Source organism: Chiroxiphia lanceolata, chromosome 1, assembly GCF_009829145.1.
Source record: "Chiroxiphia lanceolata isolate bChiLan1 chromosome 1, bChiLan1.pri, whole genome shotgun sequence".
Taxonomy (NCBI): Eukaryota; Metazoa; Chordata; class Aves; order Passeriformes; family Pipridae; genus Chiroxiphia; species Chiroxiphia lanceolata.
Window position 1 is genome coordinate 36,560,754 of NC_045637.1, and position 27,538 is coordinate 36,588,291.

The 27,538-nt window shown below is 38.0% G+C and overlaps 1 protein-coding gene across 3 annotated transcripts in view; it reads left to right on the plus strand.

Annotated features, from left to right (window-relative positions):
* Window positions 1–27,538, plus strand: part of LOC116787809 (cytochrome P450 7B1) — a 130,188-nt gene that overhangs the window by 18,365 nt on the left and 84,285 nt on the right. Inside the window, exon 1 of one of the 3 annotated variants that reach the window (XM_032689751.1) lies at window positions 17,451–17,529. The exons of 1 other annotated variant lie outside the window; for it this stretch is intronic. In XM_032689751.1, coding sequence (XP_032545642.1) covers window positions 17,459–17,529 — 71 coding nt within the window. In that variant the 5' untranslated portion in view covers window positions 17,451–17,458. Of the gene's footprint in view, window positions 1–17,450; window positions 17,530–27,538 lie in introns of those variants that run through there. One more of the 3 variants, XM_032689736.1, reaches the window with a different exon arrangement.

Genomic DNA, 27,538 nt, shown 5'->3' on the forward strand with positions numbered 1-27,538 from the left:
TATAGGATCACTTGGATTTTCTCATGGATGAAAAGTAAAGGCTCTCTCATAAGCAGGAGTAGAAGATGATCTCATAGAAGATGATTGATATTGTATTAAGAATACAGTAATTTTATCTTGGCTTATTAGAAGTGATGACTGCAATAATTAATACATTTTTTAAATAAGAAGATTATGGAACAAAGACCTTCAGGCAACTTGTTTGTAATTCCCTTAACTATGCTGTGCCTCACAAAAATTACTGCAAGAAGTTGATAAGTCTTTTTTGCTCCACAAAATCAAAATGAAAATTGCTTTCCATTTTTTCAACCTGGTGCTGCTGCCAGATTTGTTATGTTGGGAACATGATGTGGTGAAAAAGGCATCTGTAACCTCAGGCTCTCAAGAAAAGGCCCATGTTTTATACATTATTCTCTTCTCTTCGATGGATACCTTCTAGGAAATGTCTTTGTTAGTTGTTCTTTTTTTCCAGTACAGAAATACTGCTTCAACATGTTCTGTGCTGAAATGTCAGCGTTGCGCTGTTGTGTAGGTGGTAGTATGTATTATACACAGTTTTCAAAACCTGAATAATCAGTGATGTGCATGACTTTGCCAGGGAAAACAAATGGCTGTGTCATTTTGATTTCGGTATATCAAGAAAATGTAACCTATAAAAGTTAATTAGCATTCTTCCAGAAGGGGGTTGTTTAACTAACATCTTTATTTCCATGTTTTCAGTTTTGTCAGAAGTTGGAGGGGAGTGTTTTATTCTGTTGCTAATATATACCCACAGATTTGCAGAGTATTTCACAGAGTTTTAGCTACCATGCATCTGTCCTTCATTTCAGCGAACGGCTCACTTGAGCAGCCGCTTAAATCCACTGAAAAATTTTATTCAGTTTTTCATGTAATTTTTTTTACATAGTATTTATAAATAAAATTCCTTGAGCCTGATGGTGTTCATGTTATCTATCAAAATGAGGTTTTGACAGTGATTTTAACAGGAGAAATCGTGTCATTTGTCATTGAAATCCTGACCATCTGCATCACTGGTCACTGCGGGGAATTGATGTATCTCCACCTCTCATGGATTTGGTTCTCTGGTAGGCTCAGTTCTTCCTGTTCAGCCTGGATATTACTGGCATTTGGCTGTATCGGATGCACAGAAGTTTCTGGTCTGAAACAAAACTGAGGTTTGAGCACCCATAATACTAAATGAAGTAATCTCACTATATTTTCCTGTATAACTGCAATTCATTAGCCTTCCTCCACCCCTTTAGAAACTAACTGAGAGAAGGCGTAGCCATTTGCACACCAGCATTACACAACTGTGTGCTAAGGTAAGTTATAAAAATTAGAGAACAGGTTTCTCACACACTAACTGGTTTGATAAACTCTGTCTAGACTAAGGTCTTCCCAAGGTTGAAGAATCAAAGATGGATGAAATTGTCCTGTCATAGTAAAATTATATTAGTAAAGCTACTATATTAGTAGCTTTACAAATACTCTAGAAGTGGGGGTGAGGTTTTATTCTGGATATTACTTCTGGATGTTAATATTTGCAAAAAGTGTTTAAGAAAAAGCAGTCAGTAGAGAATTCTAATTTTTATTTTAATGAGGCCCTTATAGAAAGCATAATCCTTAGAGGCCAGATTTTCAAGGCTGCTGAGGTATATTTGCTGTGTATCAAATCCGTCCTTCCTTAAATGCTGAAGTTAAGATGATCTTGTGGATAACTTGGCTTCTTTCCACTGTTCTGTAAATGCACACTTGAGACTTTAATTTGGGAGTCAACTTTGATATTGTGTTACTAAACTGTATATTGAAATGTTTGGTGTCCTTTAATGTAAGCCCTGGGTGGTGGCTAGAACCTGTGCAGAGACTTCAGCATTGTCACTGCCTGTGAAACCACCTCTCCTCCTTTCGTAACTAAACCACAGGGACTCAGAGATCCCTGGTTTTGGGTGAAAAAGTGATCAGGAGCAAATATTGTAAAGATAATAAGATTGATTAGCCACATATGTCTGCGAAGACACATGGAATGGACAGAAAGATGTTCTCTTGAGAATATAACCAAATGCCAGTAATATCCAACCACATGGGATTTATTAGCCACAGTGAGGGAGAACTGAACAAATGGTGGCAGGGAGAGGGACTGAGGGTGAAGTAATTTAAGAATTAATGGTAGATAGAGGACTGAATGGTACGTAAAGTGCTGTTGTTTCTGCGCTACTGTTTTTGAGATGATGTTTCTGTGCTGCCTCATCATTCTTAGGCCTGTTCTGAGTGTGAGCTGTTCGATTTTATCATCTCTTCGATTATAAATCTCAGAGTCTTGGAGAGCATGTACTCTGACCCTTTGCTCAAAGTGGGCCTTAGCATTTCACTTGGTGGTGCAATGCCAGCATGACTTTGGAGAGTACACATCTTCCATACCATCCCTGTAGCTTTCCTGGTAGCCAGTTCCTTTTGTTCCTCATCCTTGTGTTTAAAATACTTTATATATAACCCTATTTGTTTCCTTGTCACTGGTGGTTGCTATGTGTTTCTCTAAGATGAAAACCTAAAGCACAATTTTTTCATTTATCTGAGTTTTTGCAAGCTTCTTCATTTACCTGTTTGGTGTTAGATTCCCTCCCCTCTTTTAGAGATAGTGTCTTTGTAATAGCATTTGTGGATTAAAGCCCTATTTATGTAGAATGGAATTCAAGCCCCACCTCCGCTGATAATGAATACCCTTTCCCATATATCCAAGCCAGTATGCTTTCTCACAAAGTTCAGTTTCCCTTGTTTTCGTAATTGCCACTGTTTCAATATGCTTGTTCTGCCATCTCTAATTTTTAGTCCTACCAACCACTACCATGTTTTGAATTTTTCTGTGTCGGGGCTCCAAGTGCCCTTACTCAGTTGTAACAAACTAATTGACTTGGGTTGAGAGATGTTGTAACAGAGGATTATTAAATCTAAAAGGTAATAGCCATTAGAAGTAAAGTGTGGATAGTATAATCTTTAAGGTAAGACTATGTATTTTTCATTATGCCCATAGTATCTCCCTTTTCTGTGCTTAGTTTTAATTAATAAATGTTGTTTTCAGTTCTTTACTGATGCAAATTGTAGTTTTTTTGTCCTTTGGTATTTTGACTAATAAGTCTTCTTGAAGAATTTTAGTTCATTCACATTTTCTCTTTCTCATTTTGCCCTCCGGAGTTACAGCTTTCCCGTAACATTTGGAAACTGTGTTCTTTAAAGCTGTTGACTTTGGAACTGTCCGTGTTGGACATAATCCAGGGCATGGTTACTGATTACTGCAATACCAGCTTCCAGCCCAGTGATTTATTTCATCTATGTATGTCTGCATAGTTACTCTGTCTTAAACAGTGTATCTCTAGTAATGATAAGAGATGAAAACTCTAATTGTGTTTTCTTACTGTCTGCCTGGCACCTAAAGAGCAGAATAATTTTATTTCATATACTGGATAGGTGCATGAGGATGAGCATCCCTCATAGTGTGAGAAGAGCTTTACTAATGATGCAGTTTCTTATCACCCCTCATCCCCAAACCACTTAAGTGCAGAGCTGTAACTATGAAACTACAATGAAACTGGACAGTAACATGGCTTTGTTGGACCATGGGATCTGCAAACTATACGCAGCCATGAGCCTCCACCCCTCTGTGTTTCTGATGCAGGAATGATTCTGATTTTATTTAAAATCTTAAATGGTGTGGTGCTTTGGTGAGGAAGAGAATGAAAAACTGTTTCTAAAATTCTTCCTACTTAGAATGGTGAGACTGGGTGGAAGGATGGGGAGCATGCCAGTGCCAGGACAGGAAGGCAGGAGGAGAGTGCAGTGCAGCTTGTGCGATGGACCAATTCTTTGTGAGCATGGATGGGTTAGTAAAGATTTGAACAGTAGCAAAGTTGAAAAGTACTGTCTCATATGCACAAGTATCTGTGAGAGTGGGGTAGAGTTTTGTGCATGGGCTTGGGAGAAGGTGGAAGATCTGGAGGTTGGAGGAAGATAAACAGTCATTGGGTCAGTCTTCCTACAGGTTTGAGTTTTCTGAGAGTACTTTGGAAAAGCCCTAAAACAGACAAATATTTGGTGATGAAGACACAGGGAACAGACAGGAAGGTGTTCTCAAAGACTTGAGAAGATTTGTGTTTGGTTTAGTATCCTGTTCTTAAAATGGTGAATTAGGCAGGAAAATTTTGCAGCAGAAGATTACTATGGGGGAGGTAATTTGGTTACTTTTGTATTAGTATAGAATATGTTCAAACTCAAATATACAGCAAGATCTCGTCTTCTCCTCTAACATGAAGATAACCCAGTATATGAAAATCTGTCTGTAGATACAGAAAGTTTAAACAAAGAATTATCAAGAAGATATCACACAGGAAAAGAAAAGAGGAGTTTCAATAATACGGTGAACACTTTTCTGGGCTAAATGTTCTATCTTACCCAGTTAGTAACCTCATCAAAAAATCCTCAAAAGTTCACATTTCCTTTGCCAAATAGAAAAAAATTATGAGTTCTACCTAAATAAATATTCAGTACAGTATTTTGTACAATTCATAATGTCATTTTACCTCAAATAATGATGAAAAATTGAGAGATAATATATATGCATATTAATGCCAAATGACATGAGCTTCCCTTTAAAAAGTTTTCTTGGAAAAACCAGCAGACTTCATCCCCTCCAGTGCTGACAGAACTGGAGCTGTTGCTCTATATAAAAATTATAACTGACTATAAAACCTGTCTATCTGAATTAACTGCATGAAATTAATTCCATGAGAAAGGGTTAATATGTCATTATTACAATAATAACAAGTCTTGGAAAAAGAAGCACTACAAAGTGAGAAAATAAGTGTTGCATTCAGTTCAAGCTCTCTTTGAGGGGTTACATTTCATTTTTTGAAAGTATTCTACATTTTGCTTCTGTAGTTCTTCTGTATTTCAGCGTGAGGTCAAAAAACATACCTTCCACAATGAGCCCCTCCTGTAATAAGAATTATGGAAATGGGCAATAATGTCTTTGTACTTCTATAGAAGTGTAACATTTATTTTTATCTACCTATATATATATATATATATAATATTTAAAACTAGTCCTTTCTGTCTTGTCAGTGTGCTGTGCCATATGGTGCCGAGCAACATGCCAGATGATAAAAATATTCCTAGAACATATGATATCATCAGTCAATTCAAGAGGGGTGAGACTTCTTGACCAAAGCATTTGTGGCTTTGATACATTTTCCTAGGTGTAAAGTGTATATTTTGAAATGATGAAGTGTGTCCAAGAGGTCTCCTTTGAATTTGCATAAGCAAATTTTAAGATACCAGCTTAGAACATTTTCCTTCTTAAAAAAGATGGAAACTGGATAAATTTTGTTCTAACAAAGGATTTCATGGCAAAGTAGCAGTTCTTTTCCTAGCAAGAAATGATTCACCTTCTTCCTTTCAATATATATTGCTGATAGCTGCTCTGGTGTTGGAACCATGCCATGAAGAATGGCATCTCTCCATCTCCCTTCTCCACTTTCAGAGAAGTCAGAACATAGTGCAGGGTCAGAGGATTTGCACCTTGGGTTTGGTGCAGCTATCTGTACATGCTTGGGAAAAGACCATGTGTCCCCAGGAAAAAAAAAAAGAGAGAGGGCAATATTAAGTATTATGGTTTCTACCAGTCTAACTGAAGTAGCTGGAGTTACTCTGGTGTTAACACTGGAGGTTTCTTACTTTATGTTGAGCCTGTTGCTTGTTTTTATCTGTTTGCACAAAACACCAAAAAAGAGAAAATGAAGTGTTTTCACTTGGCAGGGAGAGTTGTGGTCAAATGGCCTGCTCCAGGGAAACTGTGGGTGTTTCCTCAGTAAATATCACAAGGATGCTAAAAACCAAATACAAGAGAGATGTTAAGAGCTGTATGGACAGCATTGCAGGAAGAGTGGCCTTTGCAATGGCATGAGTAATATATACTGCAAATAACAAACGTATGTGCTAGAAGTGCCTACACAACCAGTGTCTTTAGCAGCCTGCCAGTTCTCTGTTCATTTGTGTCTATGCCATGAGAAGAATATTAAGGAGAAAAGTCTCAGCTTTGAGTTAGGACCTAAAACCTGTGCTAGTTGATTCATTGGTATCATCTCTATGTCACTGCACTCTTTCTTCCGGCTTGTCTTCCTTCATCTATTTCCTTTCAGTGTTTGTGGTTTACCTGAGAATCTCCTTAGTTGTCAGGTCTGGGGTTCCTGGGTCAGTAGTTTTATTTGAGTAACCTCAAAACTCAAGCATGTATTGCAGCATTCTTGTTCTGTATTCACCATTTTCAGATTTCCAGTCCTTAAGTCATCCTCACTTTGCCTCCTGTCAAATATCTGTTAGGGTCTTCACTGACCTATTTGTGGTCAAAAAATTGTCTCAAAAGAATTCTTGAATATCCCAGAATAAAGACGTCAGTTATACAAAGCATGGTTTAAATGAGAGTGTTTGGTCCGATTATAAGAATCTAATTTGTTGAATGAACTAATTAATTGGGCCTCAACAAAAAGTAACATTCAGAAGTGTGGTTAAAAATCTGTTTTGCATGTTGCTGAGGCTCAAGCCTCTGCTGTTACAGTCCCAGAAATTTTCCAGTCATCCATTAAGTTCTCAAAGAGGTAGGATCTATATTTATAATTAAAACCATGAAAAAATGTGTATGTGCTGAAAAGGAAAAAAAAGGAAGGGTTTATTTGTTTGTTTGTTTGTTTTGCACAATGTGAAGAGGAGGAAAAAGGGTTAAAAATAAAATATATAAAACAGGGAACAAAGTGTAAATGCTGTCATAAACCATTATCTCTGTACCAGCATGTGTGCTGCTGATGTAGTGGAAAAAAATGCAGTTCTAACTTCCAGTCTATACTTTTCACCCTTTCCTTGTTGTGAGTACTCTTTTTCATATTTAATGGTTCTCCGTAACAAGGTCTTTAAACCCATTAACCCATCAGCAATTTGCTTTTACAGGTTAATATACTTACAAATTATTTTGTAATAGAATATCCTCATTAATGGGCAGATTTATTAACAATTCCCTCTCCACAACTCCCCCGTTTTTTCTTTGAAACTCAACTACATACCTAATTTAGTGCTTTTACAGTGACCAATTAGTTTGGCAAAAGGAGTGCTTTGACTTGTGCTTGGCCTTGTAATCTTTCGAGTGTCTCCAGAGGTACATCACACCACAGGATTTTAATAACTCAGACACTGTATGGTTGTTTGGGTTTTGTATGTTTAATGCAGAACTAAATGGGATTCAGGTCCAGAATCCGTAAGATTATACCACCTTTTAGGATTGTGGTTCTCTTCTGGAGAGCTGTATTTACCATGCCAACATTATTCCCTCAGAGCTACTGCTTACAGCTGTTCTCTTCTCAGTCAGACTTGGTTGTGCTCATCATTTATGAAACAGAACACATGACATTTTTCCATGTATATGTTTGATAATATAATCACAGAATCACAGAATTGGTCAGGTTGGAAGGGACCATAGAGGGTCATCTGGTCCAACCTCCCTGCTCAAGCAGGATCATCGCAGAGCAGATTGCGCAGGATTGCACTGAGATCATTCTTGGATCTCTCCAATGAGGGAGACTCCACAACCTCTCTGGGCAGCCTGTTCCCAGAGCATGGTCACCTGCACAATAACGAATTTCTTCCTCATGTTCAGGTGGAACTTGCTGTGCAAGTTTTTGGCCATTGACTCTTGTCCTATTGGTTGGCATCACCAAGCAGAGCCTGGCTCCATCCTCTCGACATCCACTCTTAAGATACTTACACACATTAGTGAGGTCCCCTCTCAGTCACCTCTTCTCGAGGCTGAACAGGCCCAGCCCACTCAGCTTTTCATTGTAAGAGAGTTTCTCCAGACCCTTGACCAATTTAGAAGCTCTCTGCTGAACCTGCTCCAGGAGCTTCATGTCTCTCTTGTACTGTGGAGCCCAGAACTGCACATAGTACTCCACATGTGGCCTCACCAGGGCTGAGTAGTAAACTACTAATTCGAATTTTGAAAATGCAGCCATCCCTCTTGTATTCTTTCTTTTCCAAACCAAGATTAGATGTACAGATCCTATATAAGCTCGTGGTTCAGTTATGGATATGAACTTGTCCTTTGCCTGGAACATCTGAGTACCATCGTTGAGGTCTTCCAAGCCAAGGTGATCAGGGCCAAACCATATTGCAAACGTGATCCACTCTTTTCAGGAAGACAGAAGTAGCTGTCTGTATTTAAAAGCAAAAGACTTTAAATGATTTCGTAGTGGAGTTCAGGCACCTAAAAATATTCTTCATCACTAACTTTAGGCTGAACTAGTATGTCAGAGCAAAAGACGTATATGTGGTTAAATGCTAAAATGATCTATGCTCCGTCTACTTCAAAAAAAGAATAAAGCAGTACTTCGTAATGTTATACAATCATCTTTTACCTCATTTCTGAGGATCCTGTCATTACAGTCATTTGGGGCTAGACAGCATTATTGTCCATAACCCACTGATGGGAGGACTGAGGCACAGATCAAGACTTTTAAGATGCTGTTAAAGGGAATGAGTGGGTTCTTTACTGACATGGGGCTAGGCTGCGCAGCCACAGTTAGATGCCACAGGAGCCATGTCTGATCCATTGCCAATCCATGGCACTCCCATGCATTGGATAGGTACTGGGCACTGGCGTCCGCATCTGAACATTTATTAGTTTGCTGTCTTAATATTGTAACGTGCAGACCATCTCAATTGATTTGCAATCAAGAACAACCAACACAGTGGGAACAGAAACCCTATCTAAACAAGTAGGAGCTAACGAGGCCGTGCGGTGTTCTGTGCAGCGATGAGGCAGGAACCTGCCTGTAGGTCATCTTGGCAGATGCATTACAGCACATGCTCCTCTTGTGTAGCCTCAGCTAGGCTGCCTCTGGGCTGCAGCTGGCTTCTTTGCTATATAACGTACCTAAAGAAAGCAAATGAAGCACAGTTTGCCGTGGTATAATTCTTTTTTAATGGTTGTGAAGCAACCTTAGCTAAGCGCACTCAATATTTTCTCCTAAGAGGAGAAGAGTAACTGGATACAGAAAAGCTCAGAAGTTATGGACAGTGGTGAAAGGGATTTATGGACTCTTATAATCTTGAATATTCATTCTCATAGGAGATCACATTTTCAGAAGGTATAGAAACACAGTTGCAAGCACAAAAATATGCATGTTTGTATGGGTTAGTGCACTTGATTCACTACACAAGCAAATGCATATTTCAGTACCTAATTACCTCTCCTGAAGTGTAGTTATGCAATGCATCCACCCACTTGCTATAAACCTGAATGAAGATATAACCTGCATATAGGTTGTTTACATTGCAAATCTCTGCCTCTTTTAGAAAATCCAAGTTTTACTCACTTCATATGAGCAGCTCACAGGATTTTAAGAATTCATCTTAACAGAAAGCAGATGGTTTCAGAAAGCTGAAATGAAGAAGGAAAAGGAAGAAGTTGAACATCAGAACTACAATGTATAGCATTAAGTGAAAGCTACCATGATAGATTTTTTTGTTTTTAAAGACGAGGGATTCCAACAATTAGTTTTGTGTCCTGGCATGCAAGTAGAAAGAAGTGCTAAAGATGCTTTTAAAGAAGCAACTTTACTTTTTTTTTTAATCTGGAAAGTGTTCAACCATAAATTGCAGAGCATAGGTTATCATTCCTTCTTTGGTTGTCTGTCTTATTAGGAGGTGGTGGCGGTACCTAACTCTTCCCTAGGACCTTCCCTTGCAAAATCCTGGCGTCTGTTGTCTCAGTGCTAAGGTTAAAGAAGCCATCGTCTCCCAGACAAGGGAATGCAAACTTCTCCAGTGTCTGTGAGAGAGCTGTGTCTTTCTGCTCAGTTCAGCCTCCATCTCCACAGATATATCCTGCCTCTGCAAGACACTGTGGATTAGTGAACCTCAAAAGAACACTTAACAGTGCTACTGCAAAAATCAACAGCCTGTTTTAAATTATCAGGAAGAGTAATTTTCTCTTTCAGTATCAGTATTTCCTTATTAAAATGAGAGGACAAGATTTAAATATAGCATAAAACTTCCAATACTGTGTAGTATTTCTTGGAGGACTGTGTTTGCTATGTTTATTTGCCTCAGGGGTAACACTTTTTTATGTACATTGTGAGGCTCAATAGTCTGGCAGCGGCAGCGCTCAGAGCTGCTTTTCTTGATACTGTGCATCTGTCTCTGTTATGGTATCTATAGCAAAGTTGGTAGGAAGAAATAGATAGTGAAGATGTCTCTGGACTCAGTTTTTCAGTGTTGCTGTAGTTAGGTTTTCCAAAGGGTTGTGATTAATTTTTGTGTAGGGGAAAATACTAACCTTTTTTGCCAGTGACTACTCTTAAAGAAACAGTGATGAAAAATTCCCAGAGGAAGTTTTGCTGTAAATACTGTGAGGATTAATTACTGCCCACTGCTTCCACATGGATAAGTAATCCTTTTGGGCTTGTGTGGGAAGCATCATGTGTGCTTTATTAATGATCAGTATTTGGTCAATGTGACTTTTTTTATTATTTGAAACTTACTTTCTGTCATGAAATATTGGTCTCATCTTAAGAACAAGGGGTAAATAATATGGGTATATTGTTCGTATAATTCATATTGTTCCCTACTGTCATTATGTTTTTTTTATGCTGAAAGCTCATCTTTAAGTGAGTAATATAAACATTGGTGTATCTTCTCTGTTCCACCTTCATTTCTACAGGGACTGATTTCCAGTCACTACATAATATTGTTGTTCTCACCTGTACTGTGTGGACTTCCGGAGCAGAGCCTCAGCTTCCCAGTAGAAAAAAAATTCAAAACAGGACACTATAAATTGCATTGATGAGAGAATAGTCAAATGCTCAGATAGGTGGAGAATTGATTACAAAAGCTTTTGTTCTTTAAGCTTCACTCATAAGCAAGTGATTCTATTAGAAAACTACTTCATTCTAGTGATTTTTCTTTTTATTCATCCTCAGAAAGTTGCTGTTTGAAAACCATTTTTGGTTCTTAGTAGCAGACAAGCATTAGGCAGCTGTTTAGCAGCAGTAGCAGAAGCGCCATTGGTGTACGTCTCCATAAAAATGCAGCTATTTATTATTCTTATTGGGGAAAAATATATATCTCTACATATTCTCTGTATCTCTGTGTGCCATATACTGAAAGATATATTCAGAAAAGGGCAAGTTATCCACATGGCTTATGAAAACATATGACTTCTGTTGCTTTTCTTCTTCACAGGTTATTTACATAGCATGGTTAGAAAAAAAAAATATTTCCTCAATGGAATTTTTTGTTCAGATTCTCTACTAGTCTACTTATACTCCTATTCAGAGTTTTGTGCTTATAGCCATTCTGCACTTTCTGAAGACACCAACTCAGTCCCAAAGCCTGATAAAGACTTGGACTGGAATGGATTCACTTGCTGGTGAATACAGAAAGTCATAGCATTAATATAGAAAGAAAAGCATAGTGTGTTAGTCCTGCATTACACCTAGTGAATAACTATGGATTTTCGATGGCAAGAGCAATGGATTAATTATACATTAAACCTTTGGCTTTTAGTAGCACTTACGAGTTGGTGTGGGTAACTTCTTACTGAAATCACTGCTAAAATCAGTGTCAAGGTTGGAGAACCCAACCCTTAGGTCCTGTTTGTGTGATCAGATGGTTAGCTTGTGCTGTGAATGCACTTCCTTAACTTTGAGTTCCCACATGGAGAACTGGACTGAAATAATTGATCTGTTTGGAGTTCATAGCCTGATTTGTTCATATTGATTGTGCACAGGCAAGCTCTGAAAGCTTTTGAAAACAGAAGCAGTTAGCACTGGTTTATGCTGGGGTCAGTACTGGTCCCACCTAGCTCAAGAGAAAAGGTGATAAGTTCATTATCTGGAATGCCATTCATCCACAGAATCCAAGGGTAAAATCCTCACTCTTCTTTCTTGTGCTTTGGATTTGCCAGCAGAGGAGCATTTCTTTTGTTCCTTTTATTCCTTAATGTGGGTTATGCTAGCTTGTAGTTACTGTAAATATTAATACAGAGAACCTTCCTGGAGGTCCATCTGACTGCATGTAAAAATGGGGGAAGGGAGCACTTCTAAAGCACTGTTCATCTCATTTTAAGTAAGTCTAAAACAGATTAGACAAATTGCAACTCAAAAGGAGATGGCTAATCCAGATGTGTCCTTGTGCGTCTCTGCCAGAACTGGCCACGTACATCTAGCCAGATCTTTGTTTTTCATGTTACTCCTAAAACTGTTCATTCTGATAGCACATGTGCACAATGTTTCAAACTGAATTAAATTTTCCTGGAAATTTGGTATCTGACGAATTTTGAAAACACTTTTGTGTTTTTCTAAGCTCTCCTGAGGATAAAATTCATTTTGTGTGAATGTCCCAAGTACAATTGCTTCTTGATTTGTAACAGCTGCTGCAAAAAAAGAAGCATTTACATTAGCAATTCTGGGCAGGCACTCATATTTTAAACTCTGGGCTACTCCATTCTCTCTCCCCGACTTCCTCAGGAGACCAGTGGATCAAAAACAAAAAAGATTTGGATACATGTAACATTGTGCAAACCAACGTGCTTTGAGCTTACTGGAGGGCTGCAACAAGCACATGATGATTGGTAGTTTAATTTGGAGACGTGATGTTATAAGACATTTTAAATGAGGAAAGAAATTAAATTTAAAATTTCATTTAAAATTTTACTGGTGCAAATATTGTTTAAAAACAAAATAAAAGAGTTTCTTAGATGGTCAGTAGAGGGCAGGCATATTTTATTTCTGAAGAACCTTTGCCCGCTACTGTGTGCAAAGAATATTTGTTCTGTCTTCAGATTTGGGGAGTATAAGTCTATTTTGTCACATTACAGTGATATAAATCAGCAGTAATAATTTAAAAAGACATTGTCAACCCCTTTGAGAAGCTAAATGTCCATTTTAAAGCAATTGGAAGATATGAGTTATGACTACAGGCATTTAATTTCTGTGTTTAGATTGTAAAAACCATGGCATAAAAAACCTGAAATATTGCCGCTACCGAGTACTAGATAAGAATCATTTCTCTGCAGAATTCTGTAAAATGCAGTAGTTCTTTCTGATGTGAACTACTATATCACTAATGGGGTGGAAACACACTCTTGAAAGTCATGATTGTTTAAATCTTCAGCTCGGTAACAGAGATTCTTCTTGAAGATCTGACTAGCCAAGCGACTTTAAACCTAAAGGAGCAATGCCTCTTTTAATTTCTACCTGCCTTCCTCTGTAATTGAAACAGTGTTTGTATTTCAGCTGGACAGAATACCTAACAGGTTCTGAGCACAGGGTAAAATCAGTGTCATATCTGATTAACTCAAGAGAAAAAATTAAAGTGGATTTAAAGAAGCATTTATTCTGAATGAGCTCATTCTTCCCCAAATACATTTCAGCCCTGAAACAAAATGTACACAGAGTCTTTTCTGGAAACACATTAATACAAACACATCTCTAATGTTGTTATGAGATACCCCTTTCAAAATCTTGTAATGAGATTTATTCTTAAAGAGAATGAATGATTAAAAAATACACGTTGATTCTGTAAAAGACTAGAAATTTTTTTTAACCTATGCATAACGCATATATGAACTCTTTTTTATGTGTATAATCAGACTTGCTGCGGTGAAGCTATACATGTAAGTAGCAGTAACATGAGACAAGAGTCGTGTCATCTACCATTTCTTTCTGTGACTTGACAGTTCCATTTTTTTCTGGCAAGGTTGATGTTCACATAGACACCTTTAATTAGGATCAAAAATGGTTTGAAGATTTGTCCCAAAATATGCAGTTTGCATTCACTTTGTCCACTCTGTATCCATCAATAGAAAGTCTTTGTTAGATTTTGGAACTATTCCAGCTAGAAGAAGTGAATGCTCTGAAAGATGGTTGTCATCAACTCCAACTTCATGGCTTTGGACTTATGAGTTTGGGTGCCTCGTTGCCTTCATTATGACCATGGCTTAGACGCGTGTGACTGAGATAAAGAGGTCCTTGAATTTCATCTGTAACTGAAGATGAAACCAAGTTTGTGTGATTACTTTAGTTCTTTTTAAAGAAATGCTCTGACCTTACAGGCAAGGAGCTGAATTTTTATGCTACTCATGCCTTCCAGATGGTCTCTGGGATTAGTTTCAATTTTTCCTTCTAGAAATTAATGGAGGTCCATATTTTTGTGCAATCCAGTTAGATACTGAGATGATGAATCTCTGTAAGAAATGAAAGCTGATTGAAGAGATGCAAATGTTAAAACCCTCAAATGATTTCAATCAAAATTGGACTTGCTATCATGTGGGTACATGTTACTAAATTAACTTCAATTTTATCTACTTGTATCTTTGTTGAAGTTATCTAGGCAGATGGAAGAACTGTCCATATGCAGCCTATACCATGTACGAAATTTACAGGATATACTTTATTCTAATCTTGCACTTAACCCCTAAATGATGTAGTGTTATGTTTCCTATGAAATACAAAGTATAAAATCTGAACTTCCTGCTTAATGCTTTTAGGTGATTGGATTTCACCACACTTAGACTGGATAGAAAAATCTAAAACTTCATCATGTATTGTTCTGTAACAGTGACGACGCTGCAGCAAAATATATGGATCTTACTTTAAAAATGGTATTTTTGTCTATAATACAGTAACCTTCATCAGGCCAACAAAAAGCTTTCAAAGTTTTAATGCATAAGCTCTCAAAAATTACTTTTTCCTTTAAAATTTTTGCCTTTGATTTGATATGGTGAAACTACTGTAGTGTAAATTTCAAGATTACTTACACTGACAACATCAACTTGAAACCTAGTAATTTCATAAAAAAGTAGAGCTAGTAGTTTCAGGAAATGTTTCTATTTCTATGTTACCTTGCCAGTTTCTGTAATTCTACTATTATATTTTCCTCTTTAATGACTTTTATGCCTTGTGTTGGACTGCAAGGCTTTCACAAAAGTGGGGGAAAATCCATTTATGCAGGGTAACAGTGAGACTGACTTTAAACAAAACGGTACTTTCTAACACAAATTCTTAAGTGAATTTTTTACACAAATTCTATATTCACATAATAAACAGAAATTTAAAAATCTGATTTTTTAATGAGTTTTGCCTATTCATGCAGACCTATTTAGTGCTGAGTATGATAAAACCTGGAAATAATTTCTGCAAGAAACTGCCCCTTGAAAACAAGACAAACAGATGGCCACAGAGGAAACAGCGAAAAATGGGAGTAGGCTGATCTATAGTAGGTCAAACATTTTCATCAAGGAGTACTGGAACAAAGTCTTAATGAACATTTTCAGTGCCACCTTAAAAAATTAGAACCGCTGTTTTAGCTTATCTGTTTTTCCTAAAACCGAGGACTCTGGTACATGTAGGCTGCCGTGTACCACACATTAGCTGTCTACTGTAGCCTCCTTAGGAATGGTATGTGGACCACCTGAGGTCTCCAGCAGTTGCAAAATCACTCATCTAAATAAAGCTGAGGAAACAACCATGACCAGAGTCAAGTGTGAGCTGTCCTTCAGGGCTGTGAAGACTTCTGGTAAAGCCATGTTCAGTGCCGTGGATTCTTGTGCTCAGTCTTCTTCATCTACACCCGCTTGTCTTCAGAGGTGCTGAAATGGCTATTTCCATGGCTCTGCTTGTGTTACTCCTCTTGATGCTCTGTAACCTCTGCAATGCGAAGGGTGAGATGTGTTGTAGCAGACATGAAGGGAAACAGCAGTGTGGGAAGCTGAATTGAGATAGCCCAGACATGGTTGCAAAAGGATGTTCAACACTTAGTTTAATACCTGTATAAAAACCTGTATGGTTAAGAAGATTTATGGAAAGGAACTAGGAAATAGTTCCTATGCAGTAGGACAGAAAAAAAATGCATGACAGGGGATTCAGAGATGAGTCTGGGTGAGCATGGATGTATTGGAAACTGAGAGGAGCAAAATGGAAAAGAAGTAAGAGGAAGCTTGAGAAGAAGTGATAGAAAAGAGAAAGAAAAGAATCTCGTCTTTGTCTCTTGCATAAAAATGTGCACGTGAGAAAGAACTCACTTGAATATTAGAAAAATATAAAGAGTTGGGGAGGGTGACCAGGGAAACGTTAAACTGGAAGTAAAACAGAGAGGGAAAGGGCTTACTTGTTTGGGTTTTGCTTTTTTTTTTTTAGCAACAGAATGCTCCCAGATTGCTGCTTCCTGCCATCCCCCACTTTTTTTTTTTTTCCTGGCTAAATATCTTCTGATTTCCCAATATCTTCTCATTCTGTAAACTGAGGTGGGATTTATGACTTTCACATAATATTTATTACTCTTATTGCAGTACCACTCAAAGTCTCAAACAAGGTCAGGACCTTTCTGGGAAAGTAACTATGAAAACGAAGAAAGATGATAAATTTTGCGTTCTGAAGCCTTGTTCAAAGGCTGTTTAAAGGCTTCTTCAAAGGCTGTTACAAGCATTGTGAAGACTCCCTTTAATGTGAATGAGTGGGTAACATTTTAAATGTGCTAGAAAACTAAGTACGCTTCTGCATATTGCAATGGTGTGTCACTAGAGATGCAAAGCCAGCCTGAAAGGCTGAGCAGTGGAAGTCTGAGGTAATTCATCTCAAGATGCAAGACCAAGTCCTGGCTTTATTGGAGAAAGTGGGAATAGGACTCCAGCCCTACAGCTTCTGGGACAGGAACTAGATCAAATGATTCTTCTAGATCTAAATGATCTTTGCACTGTAGCAACGTAGTGCAGCTGGACTGTTTAAATGCAAGAGGGTCCTACTGTAGAAGTTGGCCAGGTTTCGTTGTTTTGATCTTTAGCTGTAAGCTATGTTTAAAGTAAACAGAAGCAGCATGGCAGGGCTGAAGAAAGTCAGGCTTAGGACTTGTCATTAATTCCCTGGATACTCCTTTTTCCAGTTGCCGAGTCCAGTTTAGCCCTGATTGATCCCCCAGAGAAATGTTAGAACAATTCATAAGCACCTAGACAGTAATCAGGTAATAAAAAACAGCCAGCATGAATTTGTCAAGAACAAATTGTGTCAAACCAATCTCATTTCCTGCTTTGACAGAGTAACTGGCCTAGTGGATAACAGAGAACTAGGAGATGTGATGTATCTTGACTTAAGTGAGGCTTTTGACACTGTCCAACATGACATTCTTTTAAGCAAGCTTGAAAAATATGGCCTAGATGAAATCGCCATGAGTGGCTGCAAAGCAGTTGAAAAGTGTTCTCAAAGAGAAGTTATTGGTGGTGCTCTTCCCAGCTGCAGCAGGGGCAGCTCACCTGACATTGCTAATTGACCTCTTCACGGAAAGTTCTGCTCTCTAATCCATCTAATCCATCATTCAAAATGCTAATGAGGAAATACGCTCTATTTTTTTTTAACAGGGGCAGGCGGGGATGTTTGCAACACTTTGGATCAATGAATTGGAGCAGAAGGATCTCTGTAAAAATCGACCAAGTGAAATTTGGTAAAGAAGTACAAATACTGCCCTTGGAAATGATACAGTAAATGCACGAAGACAAAAAAAGTAATTGGAAAGCAGAAAAGTATCTGAGGTTTTAGGAGATCACAAATGAAATATAACGCACAAAGGACATGCTATTGCAAATAAAGCACCTCTTTTTTCGGGATTCTTTAACAGGAGTGTCATGTGTAAGACATGGGAAGTAATTATTTTGCACCATATGGTGCTGGTGAGGCCTCAGCTGGAGTATTGAATCCAGTTTTGGGGACTGCATATAAAGAAAGATGTAGATAAATTGGAGAGTTTCCAAAAGAAATCATGAGGAAATGAAGAATTTTAAAAGTATGATTTAAAATGAAAGGTTCAAGGAGTTAGGTTTTCCTAGAATATTTATGCCCTCTACCCCTAGGAGGGTCTAGACTGTCTCCTGAGAGTCGTATGTTTTCGTAGTCCTAGCTGTAATATCATCAATCTGAATAACATACTCGTCTCAGTTACGATTGGTTGATGTCATAGCAGAGGCATCAGAGAAGTTCTGGAAGAGGAAGCAGATACTTGGAGTGGTTTCAGATGTTCTCTGTGTGCAAGTACAGTAGTAAGAAAGAGTTTATTGGGGAAATAGAGAAGCCAGTGTTCAAGACTGACTGTGGAGAAAACCCACTTTATACATGATGACTATTTTTTTGTGTGGCCACATGGACTGAAGTATCATCATTTTGACAAGCTGGTACCATCCTTCACCACCCGGGGGTTTCTTTCAGTAAAGTTTTCATCACTGGAGATTTCTGATTGGATCCAGAGTATTTTTTCCCCTGAGCTGAAATACAGTAGATTAAAAACAACGTTTTTAGGAAGCAAAAATTTTTAAGAAGAAAATAAATCCACATTTACAGTATATGGTCAGATTTTTCCCTCTTTCTTTTCTGTGTTTATTTTTCAATTCCAAAATACTTCGTCTGAGTTGTAGCCTTTAGACATTGAGGTATTCACAACGGTAATTGCTGACCCTTGCTTTCTGTTTCTGTGCTTTTCTTTAGAACTGTAGTACACATACTTATGTACAGCTGTGAGAAAGTTTCCAGCATTTGCAAGATTCAGTCCCATGTGCTCCTCTGAAAAGCAGAGTTAGTGTAAGCGTGTCCAGGTTGACTACGCAGCAGCTCAGCTCGCTGGACTAATGCAGTGCCAAGTATGGCATTTATCTTGGGTGTGGAAAGTTCCTGTGGTCTCCAAGAAAATGTTAACAGATCAGTAATAATGAATTTTTTTAAGATAAGTGAGGAATAATAAATATAACACCTTTTTTTTTTCATAGAAGCCACATCCTCCCTCAAGGAGAGTGATTTGAGGGAGTTTAAGCTTCCTCAAAGTTTAGGGATTTGTGGAGCAAGTGAGAGTAGTAATGCATCCTCTGAAGGATAACACTGCCCAGACATCCCAGAAGGATAATATTGCCCATTTCTCATCCCCATGTCAGGCTTTGTGGCTGGTGTTGCTGAGGAGCCACTGTCGTGCCTGTCCTACACATCCTTCCAGATAGGTGGCACAGGGAGCAGAGACCTTCAGCTTTGTAGTTCCCCAGCTTCTTTGCCTTAGAGGCTGCTTAATGCTGGTGACTTAGTTGGAAATGATGTTATTATCCATAGGTATGAGCAGAATCTGTATCATAGCTCATCCTGTGCCTTCCAATACAATGCCTCAAAAGCATTTGTATTTTAGCCTGAAAAAAACAAGCAAAAAAAAATCTCTCTTAGATACACACAAACAAAACAAACAAACAAAAGAGAAAAAATAGCAGAACCTGGTTTAATCCACAGCAAACCCGAGGCAGCTCAAAGTTAAGCTTCCCATTCAACTACTAATTCGTTGCTTTTGTTTGTGGGTATTGCAGTATAGATGGTTGGTGAGAGTACCCGCTGATTATTATCTTTCATAGTGATGCAGCTATCCCACAGAAGGAATTAAGAGTGAAGCTTCCTTTAAGTGCTTACACTTTGCAGTGTTACAGAGCATGGGGAAGTCGTTTCATGTATGTGCAAGGGGGGCTGCACGTGGGTGCGAATTAATAGAGTTTTTAAATGTATTTTTAATTTTTATCTCTAAGCACTGCTCTATTATCAGCTAGATGATAAGATGTCTTGAATAGTTGACTCTAGGGCTTTCACTAAACTGCCCATGAATGCTGAAACCATCTGTTTTTCTGGACGTTTGTCAGGGTGAGTGTGGCAGAGGCAGCTGTTTGAAAAGGGACGCTTTGGATGATGAACCAGCCCATTGTTTCTGAGCGATGCGCTTGCATTCAGCGGCTCTACCCAAGCGTACTATAGAGCAATCAAAATCAAACTATTGTTTGTCCCAATCATATTGATCTGAAAAGAAGGTGGTGGGATGACCGCATTGTAGATGCAAATAGTTGTTTAGAGCAGCTGTATGCTGGCCAATATGTACCACAGTAGGAATCCCACATGGAAGCTAGAGGGCTCCCTGCACCCTACTGGGGACAGAGAAAAGATGATGCCAGATTGAACTTCAGTCTACAGCAAAAAGGAAGGCTCTGGACTGTTGGTATTGCTAGTAATTTGCTTTTTGCAGCAATGGTTGACATTAACCCTGTAGTGCCTTAGTAACTAAAGTAAATTGTTTGGGTTTTTTTTTCTGCAAGCACGTTGTGAAGAGGGGTTATCAAGAAGATAATTACCTAAAACTACTGCGATGAAATATAGAAGTAATTGGATTGCTTCGATGTCAACTATCAATTTTCTCTTCTATAAAAATTAATTGCATTTTTGTTGTTTTCTATGCAGAATCATTCATGCAGTGTTTAAAGTTTTCATAATTTATTTATGATGATGAAAATATAGCAGCTGAATCGAAACATATTGTGGTGTATGTTTCTGTGTTAAATATAGCTGTCTTATCTCTACAGAAAGCGGGAGAAAATATGATCTTTAGTGCATGTAATGAAGATTATAGCTTTTAGTTTAGAGGAACTAAGAAAGCTGCACTTCATCCATTAACATTTTAAGCTTTTTAGTTGTCCTTGTCACTTCATTGCATGCATGCTAATATCTCCTCATATAAAATTTAATCTGTCGAACTAAATGAAGGAATTAGTATCTGAAAGACATCTTTCATTAAGCAATTAACGAATCTTTCTAACAAATCTACAAAAGCATATGTGTTTATATTTAATAAGTATTTGTATGATCAGCCAATTACAATACATAGATACATCTTTTTTGTTTATTTGTGATATTACAAAATCTAAACTTACAGTTAAGTTGCAATTATGCTTTACAAAATGTAACTTTCTAAACAACTGTGGTTAGGGAACTGCTGTCTTTAAGAATCATATCGCAGTCCCATAAAGCTTAATATCTATTTCTTTGCGTAAGAATCTTTTTTCCTGTCTCTTTGTGATTCATGGATGGAAATGATGAAGTAGTAAAGAATCTGCAGAGGGAATACATTCAAGGATATGTCTTTTTAAAATTAACAGTTATGTATATGTGCATGTAGGAGGGAAGCAAACAAGAAGAGGATGGCAGCCTGGATGAAAAGATGATCACCTGCACCAGCTGCAATATGTTTCCTTTCACAGCTCTCTTTTCAGGCTGCTTGCATAATTTAATGAAGGGACACCCCAGCCTAACTTAAACTATTACTAAACCAGTGTTAGCCTCTGTGTAAAAAGCAAAAAAAACATTAGTAATAATAGTGACATTGTCCTTTTGCCTTTGCACCATCATTAACTTCTTCGGGAGTCTTTAACTTCTTTTCTTAGCAGTATCTGTGAATGTTTCCTTCCTAGGCTTCCTTCTTGTTTGAATTACTAGTCTTCAGAATGCTCCATCTGATGTATAAATGTCCAGTCGCTGCAGCACTTGGAATTGCCAATTGACTAGTAAGTCTTTAATATGAATTTAAAAAAAAAGCTACTTGATTTTCTTGAATAAAGTGGTGCTCCTGTACTAGTTGCTCTATATTTGGCCCACTTTTATAGGTTTTTTGTTGTTGTTGTTTTTGGTTTTTTGTTTGTTTGGGTTTTTTGTTTGGTTTTTTTGGGTTTTTTTTGTAAATGAAGTCTTCACTGCGATCATGTAGTTTTTTGGAGAAAAAGACTATGGTAAAGCAGAGGAGCTATGAATCATACTAACTTCAAAAAATGGCCATTTTTCTGAGTAAGGACAAATTTCTGCATTAACTTGTTCATTTTCAGGCACATAGAGTATTACAACAATTCTAAGAATGTCCTTCTACTAAATTTTGGAGAATAATGTTCTTCAGAAACTTCTACCCTTCTGAGTGCATGTAGGTCCATGGCAGTTGGGAGGAAAACTCCATAGAGAAAAATTTGAGATAGGTAAAAGGAATAAAACCTCAAGTACATAGAAAATGCTGCACCGGTAGTTATCTCCAGTGGAGAGACCTGTGAGTCAGGTCAGTTAATGAATTACAGGAAGGCACTTGGGTGTTAAAAAAATGAATTTGGCCAGTAGAAAGACGTGTTTTTCTTTCCAGACGTACCAACCAACATTAAGACAGACAGTGTAGCATGCTTGATTTGACTCATTTGCTTATCTTTTTCATTAGCAGTTTGCTACCTGACTGTTTCAGAGCCAGTTCTCCAAGTGTTAAAATAACTCACCAGCTTGACAGCTATCATATATGTCTGGCACTATTAACAAAGTGCAATCCTTGCCATGAAGTTTGAAAAAAATGTATCAGACACCTACTTGCTGGTTGCCAGAGGACCAAGCCTCTGAGCAAGAGAGAGACAGAGGGAGATGCTGTACCACCAGTGAAGTTCAGGGATGGTGAGGAGCCAAGACACCTGCTATTTTTACCTCCTGGAAAGGGTGGAGTGGAGGAATCCTGGAAATCTTTGTTTACTCAGGTACTTCTTTGTCGCATCTCTGAAACTCTGCTCAAAGTTTCACTCTTTGTGTCAATCTCAGGGTCGTGTTTGTCTCATCTTGTGTTGTGGTGGAGTCTGAAGTCTTATGCTCAAGGATGCTTTTTAGCTGTGTGCAGTGTGCTTCACAAAGTATTGGTAAGGCCCATTCCTATGCTGAAAGAGCTCTGGCCACTCTCGAGCATTACCAGCTTCCTTCTGCTTTTAATCTTTTGTTAGCTCTCACATGGCTTTCTGGACATGGGCTTTTATTACACTCCTTTTGTCATATATGCCTTGAGCAATTAACTCCAGTGGCTCCTTCAGTGGTACTCAGTTTCGCTGAATATTGGCATCCTGAAATTATTGTTCAGTTAAATCCAGAGATTTTACTAAGTGCAATTCCTGGATCTGCTTTACTTCAAATGGAATTACACAAACTGGAGCTACAGAATATCAGTGTTTGGTTATAGTCTTTCTGATCAAGAGCAGTATAAATACATAGACAGACAGAAATCAGTGCCTTGGAAAAATGATACATCACTAGTGTATTGCACTGTAACATTTTCTCATAGCCAGTTTTCACCAGAAAAACTGTGGAGATGCACTTGGACACAGATATAGGGTTGTGGTTTTATGCTGCAGTTACCGGAGGCAATCATTCGCCTATGGTCTCCGGCTGGATTAGACTCTACTTTAGTCAACCCAATGCCTGTGTCTGCTGTGCATTTCCCAGTGTGAACATGGATTGTAGAAGAGATAGATGCAAACAATAATGCCAAACTATTAGTACTGTGTACCTGTGTATTAACATTATTTGGCTGGGATTTTATTAGGGAAAAAATATGAGAATTTCTTTTTCAGACTGAGTGAAGACTCAGATCTCTAAATCCTATCAGAGACAGGGAAATAGTCTGATATAAATAATGTTCCTTTGGGATGGGCACACAGAAATAAAGCTTATTTCGCTTTGTTGCCTTTCAGATTGTAGTCTGCTTTAGTATATGCATTCTGTATGCATTAGTATAAAAATGCATACATCTGAATCCACCTTTTCTTCTTTCCTTATTTTTTTGTGTTTAAGACGTGTTGTTATATCCCCTAAAAAGATTTCTTAAGAGTCTCCTTTTCCTGGTGGAAATTTTTCTTCCCAAAGAAGCATTTTGACAATGATACTGATTAACATCCTTTCACAAGGTGAATAATATGTTAGGCGAAAATGTAGTGGAGTTAGAGAATTTGGCACAAAATTGGAATAAGGACAAAATGTTGTCAGAATTGGGTGCTGGAAGCCATATGCTTCTTTTTTGAAGGTGGGTCACGTTTTTAGCTGTCAGATGGCTAAGAATTCTCACATCGCCCGTGGACTTCAGGCAGAGACAGGTTTTCACCACGGTGGGAAGGCAGACCTGCCTGCTACCCCCAATTTGGCACATGAATTCAAAACTTGTATGACAAGGCATCTGATTTATCAAGCCTAATTTGTGACGTGGAAGGACTTCTCTTACACAGATTTGTTTTCTACTCATACTGGGGTGAGCTGTCATTTTATTACAAGTTTTGAAAAATGGGGAAGATTGGGTTTGTTGGTTTATATCTTTCTCCAAAGGATTCAACTTGCAAAGTGAAGTGCTTGAACAGGAATTTCATCTTTAAAAGGGCACAATCATTCTTGTGTTTGAGAGAATGGAGAGACAAAGACGAAAAAAGCTAAAAATCCCCATAAAATTGGACTTCTAGTCTCAAACCCAGACGAGCTCATAGGTAATTTACACCAGACATTTTTGCCCTCACTTTTATACCAGCTTGAATAAACCTGCTGTTTTTATCTTCCACTTCTTCCCAGTGTATTTTTAGGAAAGTTATTATGCTAAATAAGTATAACTCCTTGTCCAAAGAACTGATCTCACTCCTTTCGCATATAAATTAATATCTTTATTTACTTATTTTTTTAATTGTCCAGTAAGTTTTCTTTGAAATTCCAGAAGAGGTTTCATCATAGATTTTTGGGGGTGATACAAATATTTCTGCTGACAATATGTGGATTGACAGTACTATTGTGTTTCAGTGTCTCATTAGTAGAAAAAAATTAATAGCTCTTGGCCCTTGGCCTTCTCTGCATTTACAGTTCTGGAAGCACAGCACCCAGAAGAAGTTCTTGTCTCTGTCCTGAAGTGCACGGCCTCTCAGCTAAGGCTAACAGATCTTCCATTACTGATGTCCCACATTTCATCTTTGTGATTTCTGGTCCTTCTTTTTGTTAGGAGTGAGTCTTGACTTCAAGTTCTCATTAACATCCTTATATTTATTATTTTGGTGGTGAAAATATTAAAACTAACTAATCTTAAAGCCAGTATTTAAAGTACTTTACTGGTATTCTCCTTCCCATATAAATAATTTTTTTTAGTGTGTAAACTACTGATTTTGGTGGCTGATTCCAGAACTGTTTGTGACTACTGGAGATGCTCTGCTGAGTTCCAGATAGGTTAATAATTACTGGTTTTGTTGGTTTATTTTTAGTGTAAAATACTGGTTCACAGAATCATAGACTCATAGAATGGTTTAGGTTGGAAGGGACTTTAGAGATCATCTTGTTCCAACCCATCTGCAATGGACAGGGACACCTTCCATTAGACCAGGTTGCTCAGAGCCCAATTCAACTTGGCCTTGAACATTTCCAGGGATAAGGCAGCCACAGCTTCTCTAGGCAGCCTGTTTCAGTGCCTCGCCGCCCTCACAGTAAAGAATTTCTTCCTAATATCTAATCTAAATCGACTTTCTTTCAGTTCAAATCATACCCCTCGTCCTATCACTGCATGTTCTCCTAGAAAAGAAAGATTTCACGTCTAGCTGTCCCCTTTCAAAAATTGTTTCAAAATGTCAGGATCTCTAGAGGTGTGTAGTACTCTAGGACTCCTTTTCTACATTATTACCATTAGAAAGATGTGGGCATAATCATATTGTCCAACTCCTGATTTGTATGAAGGATGTATTTATTTCGAAAAAAATCAGTACAGTGGTTTTTTCAAAGCAGACTATTCTTGACTTCTAATCTTTTTTTTTCAGTGTTTGGAAATGAAGCTCAGTTACACTTTACGGATGTTGTATGTCAGAAGAAGGAGCTTTATGCAGCAATTTATCATGCAGAATTTCTGTTTCTGAATGGTTTTTAATAAGAAACTTGTTTGTGTTGAAATGTGTCTTTCCAGCTTTCCAAGTAGAAGCCTACAGGTATGGACCCATTCACACTGAGAGAAAAATTATCCTACTTTCTTGCAAATGAGTTCTAAAAAAGGAAACTGCTTATGGTTATTAGGAGATCCTATAGCAATCTTTGTCCTGGCATGCTCATACAATTCTTCTTTAGATGCTTGCCAAGTTACGTATCCCAATCATCTCAGAAAATATCTTCCCTTTACTAATATTTGCTTTAGGTTTGATTTGATACTCTAATCTTTATTTTACATCCTCGGCTGTCTGTGGTTTAATCTCAAACCAGTGAAAGTGGTTTCTGAGTGGCTGCACTGCTGTGGATCTCGTGTAACTGAGCGGCATCAGCCCTTAAAACAGAGCTAGTTGCCAGCAGACTGGAAATTATTTCTGTTTTCCTCAAGCAAGGGTGGCTCTCAGGTAGCTTTCTCATGTTTTATTAGGAGGAATCTATGGCCTTTCAGTTCCTATGTGAATTTTCTATTTGTGAAAGCGGGTGGTATTTCTAGACATGGAAACTTTTGTGTACAGATTTATCGAACAAATTTGATATTCAGTACTCACTGCAGACAAATGCTGCACATTCAGTCCTCAATATGCACATGTATCAAATGAGGATTGTGTACTCAGCCTTCACTTGAAGTAAAGGCTTTTCTCATTCCAGCATTGAGTGAATCAAAGTTTAATGATAGTAATGAGGCTAAATTAACAGAGTTTATGCATGAAATAAATACAAAAGATTATAAATATAAAATTAGTTCCAGAATCTTAAAGATTTTAGGTCAAAAACCTTCTGCTACCATCACTGTTTTTAACTGATGAATATTTACCTCCTGTTCTGTTTTAAAGCCCAGTTTCTCTCCTGCACTGAACATACAAAAAATACAATATAAAATACTGATGAAAAATGCTGTGTAATAACATAGCATGGTGATGGTTCAAGTACAAGAGTAACCAAGGGGTGGTGATTAAAGTAAAATAAATATTTTACATAATTAAAAAAAAAAAAACAAACCACAGAGTTTTGTTCCGCCTCTTTAAAAAAGGTTTAGCAGTAAAATTTACTATTTTCTTAATTCTATGAGAAATTTCACTAAGGGTTAATTGGTTTGATTTATACTACCAGTATAGGAAAAACATGAAGAGAGTTTAACTTAATATTTCTCATGCCCAGCTAAACTGAGATATACTTTTTGATCGAATGGGATAATTTGCCTTTCAGAGAATCACTGTGTTATGGCATATATTAAGGGAGAGTTAAAAGTGTTTGCCACAGTTGCTGTAACTTTTGCAAAAATGGGTGTTGACATTGTTTGGGTATTGCCAGAAAATGAGGCAAAGTGTTTGCTTTATTAAAGGATAAAATCAATAGTGCCATGTGAGGAAGTGGGAGTGCTCTGGTGCTCTGCTGTTCCACATAGTCTAAATGTGATGCCCAGTTTTCAGCATGATTAGGGTGATGTCCAGTTTTTAGCATGACCCCTAACTGGGGTTTGGTGGGATACATGCATCCCTTATTTGTGTGTGGTGGTATTTCTCTGAGCCACTGGCATGTCCAGATAGGCACTCAGAGCAGTTCCGGTGTGTTTGTACTCTGTTTTTGTTCTCTCCCTGGTCACTTCTCCTGAGACACTGTTAATGGTTTTGTGGAAATCATTTATGATGCAGCGACATGCTGTAATGAAGACGTAAAGGACACCATTCATTCTCCTAAACAGAGATTTCTGTCCTGTGTGGCCTCCAGCTGTGGGTCCAGAAGGTTGTAATTCTCCGTCCATGGCACTGTCAGACCTGCCAGCTCTGTGTGAATGTGGAATAAATATGGTGGAGCATCTCACAGTACTAGATGTCTGTCTTGAGGCAGCTGAATTGAGCCCTGCTTGTTTACTTCAGGTGAAGTAAATCAGT